The 13,288-nt window shown below is 52.3% G+C and overlaps 1 protein-coding gene across 1 annotated transcript in view; it reads right to left on the reverse strand.

Moving 5' to 3' along the window:
* Nucleotides 1-12,844, reverse strand: part of AZIN2 (antizyme inhibitor 2) — a 47,019-nt gene extending 34,175 nt beyond the window's left edge. Inside the window, exons 1-4 of the mRNA NM_001293740.1 lie at nt 12,703-12,844; nt 12,454-12,574; nt 11,579-11,769; nt 9,668-9,841 (exon numbers count right to left, since the gene is read on the reverse strand). Coding sequence (NP_001280669.1) covers nt 9,668-9,841; nt 11,579-11,683 — 279 coding nt within the window. The 5' untranslated portion in view covers nt 11,684-11,769; nt 12,454-12,574; nt 12,703-12,844. The remainder of the gene's footprint in view (nt 1-9,667; nt 9,842-11,578; nt 11,770-12,453; nt 12,575-12,702) is intronic.
* Between the last annotated feature and the right edge of the window lie 444 nt (nt 12,845-13,288).

Genomic DNA, 13,288 nt, shown 5'->3' on the forward strand with positions numbered 1-13,288 from the left:
CAATGTCCTTCTGCTGCCTTAATACTAAACCTATTAATATATGCTCATAGATCTATTTCCCCATCCTCATATATTAATATATTTGGATAGGTACGTGTCTTTATCTAGACCTCTATAAATGCCCTTTGCCTCCTAGCTCTTTCCTCTATTTCCTTTGACTTTCCTCTTGTGCCACTATCATGCTCAGTCTTCATTTGGGTTTCAGCAATCCCTCTTGGTTACATTACCCTTAAGGTCCTTGTTTTAACTTGGCAGTTCTCAGTGAGAGGTATCTTTGCCTATTATTTCATGTAATGCCTCTAACTACCCTATCATGTTATTTAGTGATCTGTCCTATGACCTTCTTTATTATTACCCCCTGTGATCCCGTTTGGAGTCCCTGGGTGTTGCAAATGGCTAATGCACTTGGCTGCTAAGTGAAAGGCTGGAGGTTTGCGTCCCCCCACAGGCCCCTCAGAAAGGCCTGATGATCTACTTCTGGAGAATCTGTCCTTGAAAACCCAGTGGAGCACAGTTCTCCTGACACAGACCAGGTCACCAAGTGTCAGAGCCACTCAGCACCAACCGGAAAGACCCTGTCCATCGGCCACACTTGAAGGTGGACAAAACTGAGCTCAGAGAGGTCTCTCTGTGTGATGTGATTCATTAATATGCCCTTCTAGCTATAATCCCTTATGTGATGTTTCATAAGTCTGGACTCTATGCCTGTGACTATTAACTCATTCTGGTGGGTGGTCACTGTTACAGGATGAGGATGGGATGTTTTTTTAGGATTACTTTACTAGAGGGCGTGACTTAAGACATCATCCTAGATGCAACGACTGGTCTTTCCCCATCCAGAACAAAGAAGAATGAAGAAAATTAAAGGCACCTGGAAACAATTAGTCCAATGGACTAGTGAACCACATGAACCTCAGCCATCCCTGAAATCAAAAGCACTAGATGGTGCCCAGCACCACTACCTACAGCTTTGCAAGGGGTCACATTAGAATGTCTTGGGTCGAATGGGAGAAAAATACAGAACAGAACTCAAAATACCTTTTAAGAGAAGGAATAGAGATAGTAGGAACTCCCAGACAGTGGCCCTCACCCCCATCGCTCAATTCTCAAACAATAGACAGCCATATAAGGGGAACAATGATGCCAGGGAGCTAACGTGCTCCTTACTCAATTCACAGAGCCAGGCAGGGTGCAGTGTAGCAACGAGGAAACACACAACTTTCTTCTAGTTCTTAAATGCTTCCTCCCCACCACCATTATGATCCCAATTCTACCTTACAAATCTGGCTAGACCAGAGGATGTACACTGGTACAGATAGGAACTAGAGACACAGGGAATCCAGGACAGATGAACCCTTCAGGACCAGTGGTGAGAGTGGCAATACCAGGAGGGTAGAGGGAAGGTGGGGTAGAAAGGGTGGACCCATCACAATGACGTTGGACAATGTAAGACATGACAAAATAATCATTTATAAATTATCAAGAGCGCGGGGGGGGGGGGGGAAAGGGGAGGGGGAAAATGAGCTGATACCAAGGGCTCAAGTAGAGAGCCAATATTTTGAGAATGATGATGGCAACAAATGTACAAATGTGCTTGACACAATGGATGTATGCATGGATTATGATAAGAGTTATACGAGCCCCCAATAAAATGATTAAAAAAAAAAAAAGAACCAAGGGGGGGCAAAAAAAGCTTTTTAAAAAGTCACCATTTCATTTTCCTTGGGGGATGTCTGACTAAAAGACAAAAAGCACACATCCACCCAAGCCATTCCTCTGTGTAGAAGAGCAATCAGACCCAAATAGAGAGGCCAGGACCATGGGGAGAGCATGTGCAAGCTCTCTAGCAGAAGGCCAGATGCCCCGGAAACTGTGGCATCGAGACAAAGCAAGAGCGGCAGCCGGGAGACTGTGGAGCTGTGAGGCTGAGTGACAGGCTGACTTCCTGGTCCACGGAGGCACTGGCCAAAGGGACCCTGTGGCTGAGAGGCTGAGGATCGGAGAGAGATTTGGCAACTGCTTGAGGAAAAGTGTTGTTCTGGACCAACAATTATATCCTTACTGTCTGCTGATCCTGACTTATGGCAATCAATTAACATCCCTAATAATCCCACCTAATTGTATTGTTCTGAGTTCTACGTGGTCACTGCAATGAGTCATCTAACCCAGCAGAGAAGTCGAGGGCTGTGGAAGCATGAACGCTGCACAGTAGGTCGAGATGGATGGAGGGTGAAGGCATGCCCGATCCGGCTGGCATCGCTGCCATCACAGCTTGTTTCCGGAGGTGGGTGTCCCTGTCCCCACCTGGAGGTCTGAGTGGATGTGAAAATAGCTTTGCTTCCCGTGTGAGGAAGAGAGAAGAAGAAGAGATGGTAGCACTTTGGGGACCTGTGATTTCACTTTGATGGTAAATATTTAAATAATAGCTATTGTCTTTCATAGGAGCCCCGGTGCTGTCATGGTTACATGTTGGGCCGTGATCCACAAAGTCGGCAGTTTGAAACCCCCAGCGGCTCTGCGGGAGAGAAATGAGGCTTCCTCCTCCCATAAGCAGTATCGAACATTTACAAGGACAGTTCTACCCTGTCTTTTAGGGTCGCGATGAGTCAGCATCGACGCTAGGTCAGTGAGTGCTCTCTTTCTTTAAAGTTTGTTTTTTGGCGGTTGTTGCTTTGGCTTGTTTGGTTGGTTTGGTTGTTGTTTTTTCGGTCAGCCACTATATTAAATATTTGGCGTGTGTTCTCACGGAATTCTCGTTAATAGTTATATGAGAAAGGAAGCAGAGGCTCAGAGAGGTAGCTTGTCCCAAGTCGTACAGCATAGAAGCATGAAGAGTTAGGGTTCTAACCCAGGACTGTCAGATTGGAGCAACCCTGCTCTTAACCACAGTGCTACAATGGCAAAGGCAACCGGCACTGACAGGCTGAGCAGGCGGTGCCTCAGCCGGCTCGGGCTTAGGCTAGTGAAGACATGGTGGATGAAGCAGAGGACCTCTGCACCCCCTGGAGCGAACGACAGTGGAATTACACCTGGGAGGTAAGCCTTGAAGACTAAGTCCAAGAGAGCCCTGGAGGTAAGGGGTGAAGGATGACCTTGCTGAGGGTCCGAAAGGGCAACTGAGCCGGGGCTTGGCCTGGCCAAGAGGGGAGGAAAGATGTTTTCTGTCGAGAGAACAGCCTGGGTGGAGGGTCTGGGCCTGATCAAGGAATGGTGAGGAGGCTGGAGTGTCTGGGCAGGGCCAGCGCAGAGGGGTGAAGATGGGGTCTGAGTGAGGTGGCAGAGAAAGTGAGGTGGCCACATGTGGGTTTCATGTGTTTATCCTGAGAGTGATGGGGGAAATGGGAATGTGTTTGAAGCATTTCAAGAAGGGAAGGGACTGGCTCAGATCTGCATATGGATGTGGACGGAGCGAAGGCGGAGAGGGTCTGGGAGACGGCCCAATGGCTGCTGCAGGTCTTGTAGGAGAGATTCTACCCCCAAAGGGGAAGAGCTACCTGGGGCAGGGGTAGGACCTCTGAAGACACCTTCCGGTCAAGTCACCAGCTGGATAGATGAGGCTTCAAAAAAACTTCAAAAAATGTGTGGGGAAACTCCAAGATCTTTTCGTTCCAATTTCCCCCCAGCTTTTTGGAGCTTCCTCGCACAGTCTGAGCTGGTCAAAAGGTGGGTGACCCACAGCTGCCTTTAAAGCCACAGGAGGAGAGGAAGTCTCAGAAGAGGGAAAGCATATGTGACAATGGGCCTGAGACCAAATCTAAAAGAACATGGCCATACAGAGGGCTGTAAACTACAGGGTGCTGGCGGGTAAGCACTGGGCTGCTAACCACAGGTTGGCCGTTCAAGCCCACAAACCACTGCCCAGGAGAAAGAAGAGGCTATCTTCTCCCGCAAAGATTTACAGCCTTGCAAACCCTACACAAGCCCCCTCTGAGTTGGAATCAACGCAATGGCAGTGGGGTAGACTATGTCCCGGTGACACTGTGGGTGAGTCATTGGGCTGCTAAGGTTGGTGGTTCAAACCCACCAGCCCTATTGCAAAGATGAGGTTGTCTGCTCCCATAAAGATTGATAGTCTTGGAAACCCAATAGAGAATGACGATGATTCAGAATCCATCCAAGGGCAGTAGATGAGACTAAGGGACCCCCTCCCTCTACCATCATACACGCACATACACACACACAGTCAGCTTGTTGTACTGCAATGGCTTGTGTTTCTGTTGTACTGGAAGTTAAACCACCAATGTTTTAAGTACCAGCAGGTTCACCCACAGCAATGACTTCCAGCAGAACTTCCAGAAACAGAAAGCCTAAAAAGAAAGGCTGGCAGTCTACTTTCCAAGATTAGCCAGTGAAAACCCTATGAATCACAAGAACATTGTCTGATATTGTACTGCAAGATGAGCCCCTAGGTTGGGAGGTACCCAAAATATACCAAGGTCACAACCATGGGTTTGAGTGACCAACCATCCTGAAGATGGCACGGGACTGGGCAATGTTTCCCTTGGTTACGCACCAGTCACCATGAGCTGGAGTCCACTTGACAGCAACCAACCACAGAAGCCGTGGACGAGCCGACTCCTGGGACTGAGGAGAGACGTCTCCGGGAGAGGGTGACTAATAGGCAATGGACAGGCCACTCCTTTACAAGCCAACCCTGTCTGGCAGGCTTGTGCCTGGGTGGAAGGAGGTGTCTCTGGCAGAGGTGCCCAGTGAGGGTGGGGGCAGTGCCGAGCAGTCTTCACTTGTCCTCTTGTGTACTTGTGACTTCTTGGAAACTGCGATGATGTCACGCTTGCGTTTCTCTTTTTAAGTTCTCTGTGTTGACTATTGTTGAAAGGTCAGCTAAAAAGATAACCACAGAGGGTGCCCCTGCACTGGGTCTAGAAACACCGACATGAACCATTTCCAAACCTGCTGAGATGCAAGCCACTTGGGAACATTCTCAATGACGAATAGCTTTTCTACTTTATTCTCAAATCACAAGAAGATTGTCGATTTGTCTATGGGACAGACATATGTTGTAGTTGTTAGGTACCATTGAGTTGGTTCCAACAGCTAGCAGCCCTTTGGACGACAGACTGAGCCAGCGCCCGGTCCTGTGTGAGCCTGGCAGCTGCTCATCTTGTTGTCTGAGCCACTGTTGCAGCCACTGTATCGGGCTACCTGGTCGACGGTCTTCCTCTTTGTGGCTGCCCCTCCACTTTACCAAGCATACTGTCCTTTTGCTGAGATGATCGCTCCTGATAACATGTCCACAGTATCGAGAAGAACTCTTCTCTAAGGAGCACGCTGACTGTTCTTCTTCCGAGAGAGGTGTGTTTGTTCTTTTGGCAGTCCACGGTGCTTTCCTGTTCTTCCCCAGCACCGTTCCTCCAATGCCCCGATTCCTCTTTGATGCCTACGCAACAGGACGTTGAAACGAGTACGCCCACAACCACGGAATGACTTCCAACTCGCAGGGACCCTCTACAGAAGCAGAGCGGCTCCATAGGCTTTCCAAGGCTATCAATGTCTACCGACGCACACCTTTGTCTCCTCCTCCTCTCCTGGAGCAGCCGGTGGGTTCCAACCACAAACCATCTGGCTCGTAACCCACCGCACCCCCAGCATGCCTTCAAGGGCGCAGGAATCACACCGAGGGCCTCACGCACGCACGCACGCACAGTATGTGCTCCAGAGCTCCATCGCCACAGCAAAGCCCTACACACCCCACCAGTTCCTGCTGGGGATGGGCTCTGGTGACCAAAAACTGATGCCTATCAGAATTAATATTTAAAATAAGGTACTCACCCACAAAAATACTAGTAATAAAAAATAAGGTGCTGAATCATATCGTCGTCAATGAGGGTGGCACGTGATAGAGACCCAATGCCCATCTCTAGACAACTGGACATACCTTGCAGAGGGGTAGTGGGGAGATGAGTCACTTAGGGTACAGTATAGCAATAATGAAACCCACAACCTTCCTCTAGTTCTTAAACACTTCCTCCCCACAACTACCAGGACCCCAATTCTCCCTTGCAGACCTGGTTAGACCAGATGATGCACAGCGGTACAGATGGGAATTGGAAACGCAGGGAATCTGGGACAGATGAACCTCTCAGGACCAGGGGTGACAGTGGCGATACCAGGAGGGAAAGGGGGTGTAGAAAGGGGGAATTGATCACAGGGAGCTACATATAACCTCCTCTCTGGGGAACGGGCAGCAAAGGGGTGGGTGAAGGGAGACGCCGGGCAGTGTAATATAAGATACAATAATAATTTATAAATTATCAAGGGTGCATGGGGGAGAGGGGAGGAGGAAGGGAGGGGGAGGGGAAAAAAGGAAAATGAGCTGATTCCAGGAACCCAAGAGGAAGGCGAATTTTGGGAATAATGAGGGCAACAAATGTATAGATGTGCTTTACACAATTGATCTATGTATTGTGATGAATTGTATGAGCCCCAATAAATTGATTAAAAAAAATAAAAATAAGGTGCTGGACTTAGGATCCTGGCGGTGCAGAGGCCTGGAACAGCGAGGATGGCCCTGGTCAGGACACACGGGTTTCGGAGCGGGCACTGAGGAAAGGGGTCAGCAAGTGTGGAGGCTGGTCACGAAGATGGGGCAAGGAACTGGACTAGAGAAGACGTGCATCCAGGATGTTTAAAATGCTTTTAAAGATGGGGGATGCTAACGAGAACAAGGGGGTGGGAATGGACCAAGGGCCCAAGGTCCTTGAACGGGTCCTATGCCAGGCGTGGCCCTGGAGCCCGTCCACTGCGAGTTTGTGCGTTCATGCCCCACCCTCCATCTAAGTCCACTAAGCAAGGTGTTTTTGAAGGTGACTACACCATACGGCCGACCAGAAGAGGGCAGCCTTGACCTTCCAAGAAAAGGAGTCATTTCTTGTAAATGCACCAAAGGGACTGCTTCACCTCACCCTTGCAGTTGACTGCATACACCCGCCACTAGCCCACTGAGTCCCGGCTCAGCCACACGTTGCCCTAGACTGTTGAGAGAGACAACCTACCACTCCTCGGTACTTGACCCCAGGCAAGTAGCTCAACCTTGGTGCCTCACTTCCTTCTATGCGAAAAACGCTGCCTCCCCGTGGTTGTCAGTCAGTGACCTCATGAGGCTGTTTCGGGAATAAGTGAGATCATGTACAGAAAACACTTGGCGAGTTGCCTGGCACCACAGAAGCACTCCGAGAGCGGAAGCTACCTTGAAATGCTCCAATTGCCAAGGTCTTTCTGAGCCTTGTGGGACCTCCTGAAGCCAGGTCCTGAGTCTCGAGGGCCCACCGCCTCAGCCCTGGAGCTCAGGACACCCAGCAGGGCCCGCGGTCCTGCTGTCACACCTATGCTGTCTCACAGTAGCTGCAGTCAGCAGCAAGGAGGAAAATCTAGCTCTGTTACCAGCAAGCTGGGTGCAACTGGCCCCTGCGTTTCTCAGCTGTGAGAGGGAAATCGCTCCCCCTGCACACCTCTCAAGGGGGTCCTGGGGGTGCGGTGTGTTAAGCACATGGCCTGCTAAACACCAAGTCGGTGGTTCAAACCTACCAGCGGCTCCAAGGAAGAAAGATGACAAGATGGGGCTGTTTCTGTAAAGATTTACGGTCCTGAAATCCCTCTGGAGCAGTTCCACCGGGTCCAATAGAGTCCCTGAGTCCAAATCCACTCAGTGGTGCTGGCTTGGGTGCACACCTTACAAACCCTGGTGGCACTGTGACTATGTGTTTGGCTGCTTACTGAAAGGTTGGCAGTTCGAGCCCACCAGACCCTTCGCAGGAAGGCAAAAGATGGAGCAGTCTGCTTCTGTAAAGATGACAGCCTTAGAGACCCCGTGGGGCTGCTCTACTCTGTTCTACGAGTCACTGTGAGCTGGAATCGACTTGACAGCAGTGGTTTCAGTTCTAGGTTTCGATGCACGTCGCAAGGCGTGCCTGGATGGTGGAACCGTTCGGCGTTCAATTACTAACAGGAGAGTTGGTCATGGGAGCCATACAGAGGCCTGGTGATCTGCTTCCAAAAGGACATGGCCTCAGACACCCTGGGGAGTGCCATTCCACTCTGCCACACAGGGGGTTGCCATGAGACGGACTCAATTCTATGGCAGCTGTTTTTGCCTCTTGGTTATGCACCTCGCCACACTTTCTATAAGGCACACACCTAATGAGGTGTGCAAAACCCACTGCCCTCGAGGCAGTTCTTCAATGGCTTCTACAAAGAGGCTGTGCAGGTGACCAGAGGGAGAGATTCACCTAGTACTAAGGCCATTGACAGTGGGTCCCTGGTCAAGCCAGCCTGCTCGTTCTGACCACCTCCTCTGGGTGCACACTTCTCTCTACCCGGAATATCCTCCAGTCCTATGAATTCACCCAAGCTGGCTCTCCTGCTTTCTCCCCCAGGAAGCCTTTCTAGAACTCGCCTCACAACATCTAAGTGAAGGGCCCCCTCTCAGAACAACCAGTACTGACCATTAATACCGGTCAAGACAATGTCCCACACCAATACACACAGCCTTGCGCCCATCTCCGGGCCTATGCCCTGGCTGTTCCCTCTGCCTAGAGCACTCTTCCCTAATCAACCACACAGTCTGATCTGTTTCCTTCAGCTTTCTCAGAAGCCTTCCCTGGGGAAATTATGTAAAATGGCAATCCTCCCTCCCAGTATTCCCCCTCCACTGTATGTGCCATCGAAAATACCTATCTGAAACATAACTCAACTATCTATCTTCATCATTTAGCTTGTCTACTTTCTAGAAGGCAAGTTTTATGAGAAAGGGCCTCGCTGCTAAATCCTCACTTAGAATAGTCCTTGGCCCCATAGCAGGTGCTCAACAAATACTTGCTGAATGAATCAATGAGATATGTCCAGAGCTGTACTCTGAGGAAAAGGTGTAGTTTGAAAGGCTTGTTGTTGTTGTTGTTAAGATGGATTGACATTAGTGACTGAAACAATGGGCTCAAACATAACAACAATTGTGACTATGGTGCTGGGTCAGGCAGTGTTTTGTTCCATTGTGCACAGGGTCACTACGAGTCAGAGCTGACTGGTCAGCCCCTAATAACAAGACTAGAACGAAAATATTAGTTGAATGCCAGCCTTATCAAGCACAGTCACTAACCTATTGTAGGAGCTCAATGAATATTTAAGAAGTGTTAAATGATAGTATATTTGCAAAATAAATCCCAAGAGAAAAGGGAATTAAGGCACCGACTGAAATGCAATTAGAAAACAGAATACACACACAGACATGCACACATACACATGCATGCACATAAGAAAGACCTGATATATCCATTAAGAAAATGCAGTCACACATTATCAAGATTATAGAAGAAAATGAATAAATAAATAAAACCAATGCTATGAAGGCTTTTTGTTTTTTAATTGGAAGATGACCACATAGGCCATGAAGTTCAAAAATCTCCATTACAAAAAAAAAATCTCCATTACAAAGGTGACCCACACACCCAGGGACACTTCAGGTTCCAAGTTGGAACTTTAAGGATGACAAATGCCAGCTCAGAGCTCCTCATTTCTCCCCTCCATCCTCCCAGAACACAGAGGCCAACTGCAGTTCACTCCTGCATCCCCAGGGCTCACCCCCACCAGCCCAGTCTTATGTGTGCTCAGTAGGCAGCCAGGTCCAGCACACTGGTGGGATGCAGGGGCTCACCTTGTTGGCGCAGCTGAAGCCTAGCCCCAGCTCGGCCAGGACCTTCAGCACACCCAGGCTGCTGTTGCACTTGACAGCGTAAAAGGGCCGGACTCGCGGCAGGCACTTGAGAAAGCAGAACTGCTTCCTCACTATAGCTCCCAGGTCGGCCACGAAGAAAGCAGCAACCTCACCCTGTGGGACCAAAGGGGCGGGTGTGAGATGGTACCCAGTTCCCTCCCTGTCCACGGTTTCCACAGCCCTCAAGGGCCCAACCCAAACTCAGCTCTGGCCACAAGGCTCCCCAAGCCGACAGCATGGAAGCCAAACTCAGCCTGGCATGGGGGCCTCCCCTCCCACCCCTGGTCCAGCCCCAGTGCAGCTCTAGCTCTATCTGTAGGCTGGACCAATGTCCCATCTAAAAGCCTGTTTCTGCTAGGCCCTCCCCTTCAGATACGCTTCCCCACTGCTGCCAGGCCAAATCCTAGTCCACCTTCAGGTTTCAACACAACAGGCCGTTTTCCCCAGTGATCAGGCAGCTAGCTGTGTCCTGGAGGCAGCCAGTGCGTTTTGCAATGTCTTAGTGCTATGCATACAGCTCTTTTCTCCATAAAAGGGCAAATCCCCTGGAGGCACAGTGAGTGCTCCCCGGGAACCTGAAGTAGTCCCTTTGCCACTTCAGGCTTTCAGGTGGGACATTGGTCCAGCCTCAGACGAATGTTCCTCACTGATTCCAGAAGGACTGAGCCTGTGTGAGGCTGAGGGTGAGGCGTGACACACCTTTCCTGGGACCCCCCAAAGCAAAACCAAACTCACTGCCACTGAGTCAATTCTGACTCATAGCAACCCAGAGTAGAACTGCCCCTGTGAGTTTCCGAGACTGGAACTCTACAGGAGTAGAAAGCCAAGTTGTTCTCCTCAGGAGCAGCTGGTGGTTTCAAACTGCTGACCTTGCAGTTAGCAGCCCGACATGTAACCACTATGCCTCCAGAACTCCTTAGGACTCTCTCTCTTTTATGCAACACTGTTTATACTGAGGCCCATTTGGTGCCAGGTACTATGCTCAGGGACTGAGACGACTAGGCAGGGCCCTGGCAGGGAGAGGATGTGTCTGGAAGGGAAAAACTCCTTAAGCAATTACAAATGCATTCCACAAAGTGCAGTAAGGGGTGCCATGGAGAAAGGAGGTAATAACTCCCCTTGGGGCCATCAGAAAAAGATGGCACTGATGAGAAAGGACGAGAAACAGAAAGGGAGAGGGTCTGGGAGAGGGGCAGTCCAGGCAGAGGGAACAGCCTGGGCAGAGGCATGGCATCATTAGGAAGTCTGAGTTGAGGAGCCCAGATTGATGGCGCAGGATATGTACACTGCGGAAAGAGCCAGAAGCAGGGCAGTGGAGGTAGGCAGGCACGCATCCTGGGATCACACGAAGGAGTTCTGATTTGCTCCTGTGGGCAGTGGGGAGCTGCTACAGAATTCTGGTTTGAGCAGGACTGTGACAGAGTTGGAGGAGGTGGGGTGCAACAGGGAGGTGGTTGGAGAGATGGTAGGGGGGCCGTTAAGAGGGCTGAGCTCTGCCTTGAGGTTCCAGAAGTGCGGGAGGGTGAGTGGTTTAAGGAGGCAAAATTCCCAGGGCTTGGTGATGCCCAAATGTGGGCGCTGAGGGACAGAGCGGGCAGGTGAGGAGGACTCCGAGGTTTCTGGTCTAGAGGGCTGGGAACTCAAGAGAGGAGGGGGAGGTTTGGGGACAGGGATCAGGTACCAGGGATAAAACGAAATGACTCAATGACAGTGGGCTTTTTGAAAGTTTTGCTTGCAAACAGAAAGGGCTGGATACCGAACAAGTCAAAGGAAAAGGAGGGTCCTGAGGGCCCTTTCCGCGGAGGCACAGAGGGCAGACGAACCAGAACCGCCCTCAGCCCAGCCCCTCACCGTAGCGGCCTGCGAGGCCCCCAGAGTGAGCTCCTCCAGCAGGTCTCGGGTGCTGAAGCCCTCCTCCACCATCACAAAGTCCGATTCGCTCAAGTAGCCAGCCATGCCGGGGAGGAGCTGGTGCCCACAGGCAGGAGGGAAGCACCTCTGTGGGGCCGCTGCCGCTGCCGCCTTAGAAAGTATGCAACACACTGCGGGAGGGGGGGCGGGGGAGAGGGAAAGACAGGGCCAGTCAGGGGCTGCCCTCTGCTGCCCCCTCCCTCACCTCCTCAGGTCAGGGCACCAGTCCTGCCGAATCCCGTTCCCAGCACAAGCCCGACAACTTAAGCTTCCCTGGGAAGGCTGGGAACGGGCAGGGATCGTGGACTCTAGACTGGGACAGGGCATCATTGATGCCTTGATGTCGTCGCCTCTCCCGGCCTCAGTGGTTTCCATCTGTCAAACGGGAGGGTTGTTTGGGGGGGGAGGGGGAAAAATGAGGAGCTGATATTAAGGGCTTCCCCAGTTCTGAAACCCAGGGAAGGACAGAGCGTGCGCGAGAGAGCAGGGCAGCTGAGCTTAGTGGGGAAGGTTCCAGGGCCCTCGGCCCTGCTCACGTGCCCCCAGCAGCCATGCAAAGCCGGGGTTGGGTCCCACTCCACCCTGCAGCCAGGCGCTGGGTGGGCTCGTCTCCACCGGGAGCCTCAGGGTTCCAGGTGGTCAGCGGGGCTTCGCTAGTCCCGCAGTGCTAGGATTCGGAGCACATAAGGGGGCGCCACGAGGGGGTGAGGGGTCACGGCGAGATCGCAAGGTGGACGCTCTGTCCCAGTGGTCCTTCCTCAGTGCAGGGTCCGGATTCCGCCGCGCCCCCTCCCCCCGCGTCCCCATCCCCTTACCAAGCCCCGTCCTCCTTCACGGGGGTCAGAGCCAGGTGCGCTGCTAGGGGGGGTCGCCGGTGACCTCGAAACTTGTGCAACACCCCGAGGAGGAGTGGCAGTTGCGGAGCCGAGGCCCCTGCTGAGGAGGCAAGAGGGCCAGGCCCGGGGAACAGGTCAGCCCTGGAGCTGAGGGCGCCCGCGAGCGGAGGCTCCTCAAGCCACCCCAAGGGACCCCCACCCCCACCGCCACCCCCTCTTCGCACTCGCCTTAAAACGCATTTACACGGCTTCGGCCCATAGGTCTCCCCAGCGAGTGAATCGGGTCCTCGGCGCCTCCGCTCGCTCGCTCCCCGCGGCTCGGGCCCCGCGGCCTGCGCCCCGCCCGCCCAGCAGCCACCGACCCCACGCCCTGCCTGGCACGCCCGCACCCTCTTATATAAGCCCCGCCCAGGCCCCGCCCCCAAAGCGCAGGCCCCGCCTCCACGCGACCGGCCCTCCGTCGCCCTGGCAACAGCGTGCCGCTGTCTCATTGGTCGATTCCGACATAAAGCATTCAGCGCTGCCTTCCTGTTCCTCAAAGCTGCGCCTCAGGCACGTCTTCACCGAGGCTGACCCACGCCTGCAAAGCCGAACTGCCGGCTGCCGCCTTGGGACCTCGAGCGTCCCCTGGGTGGGACCCTTAGTTGCTGCATTTTGGATATAAAATGATCAGGAAGCCAGAGGTTTCCTGTGAGCTCGGAGATTTTTCAGCGTCTACCCCAACTCAGTAGTGTTTCTGCTCTTCTTTGCCCAGGGAGTACTGCCTGCCCCTTCCCATCCCTCAAAGCCCACGTCCAATGCCATCTCTATAGTG

Source organism: Echinops telfairi, unplaced genomic scaffold (genome assembly GCF_000313985.2).
Source record: "Echinops telfairi isolate 266 unplaced genomic scaffold, ASM31398v2 ScPeMD7_7457;HRSCAF=8495, whole genome shotgun sequence".
Taxonomy (NCBI): domain Eukaryota; kingdom Metazoa; phylum Chordata; class Mammalia; order Afrosoricida; family Tenrecidae; genus Echinops; species Echinops telfairi.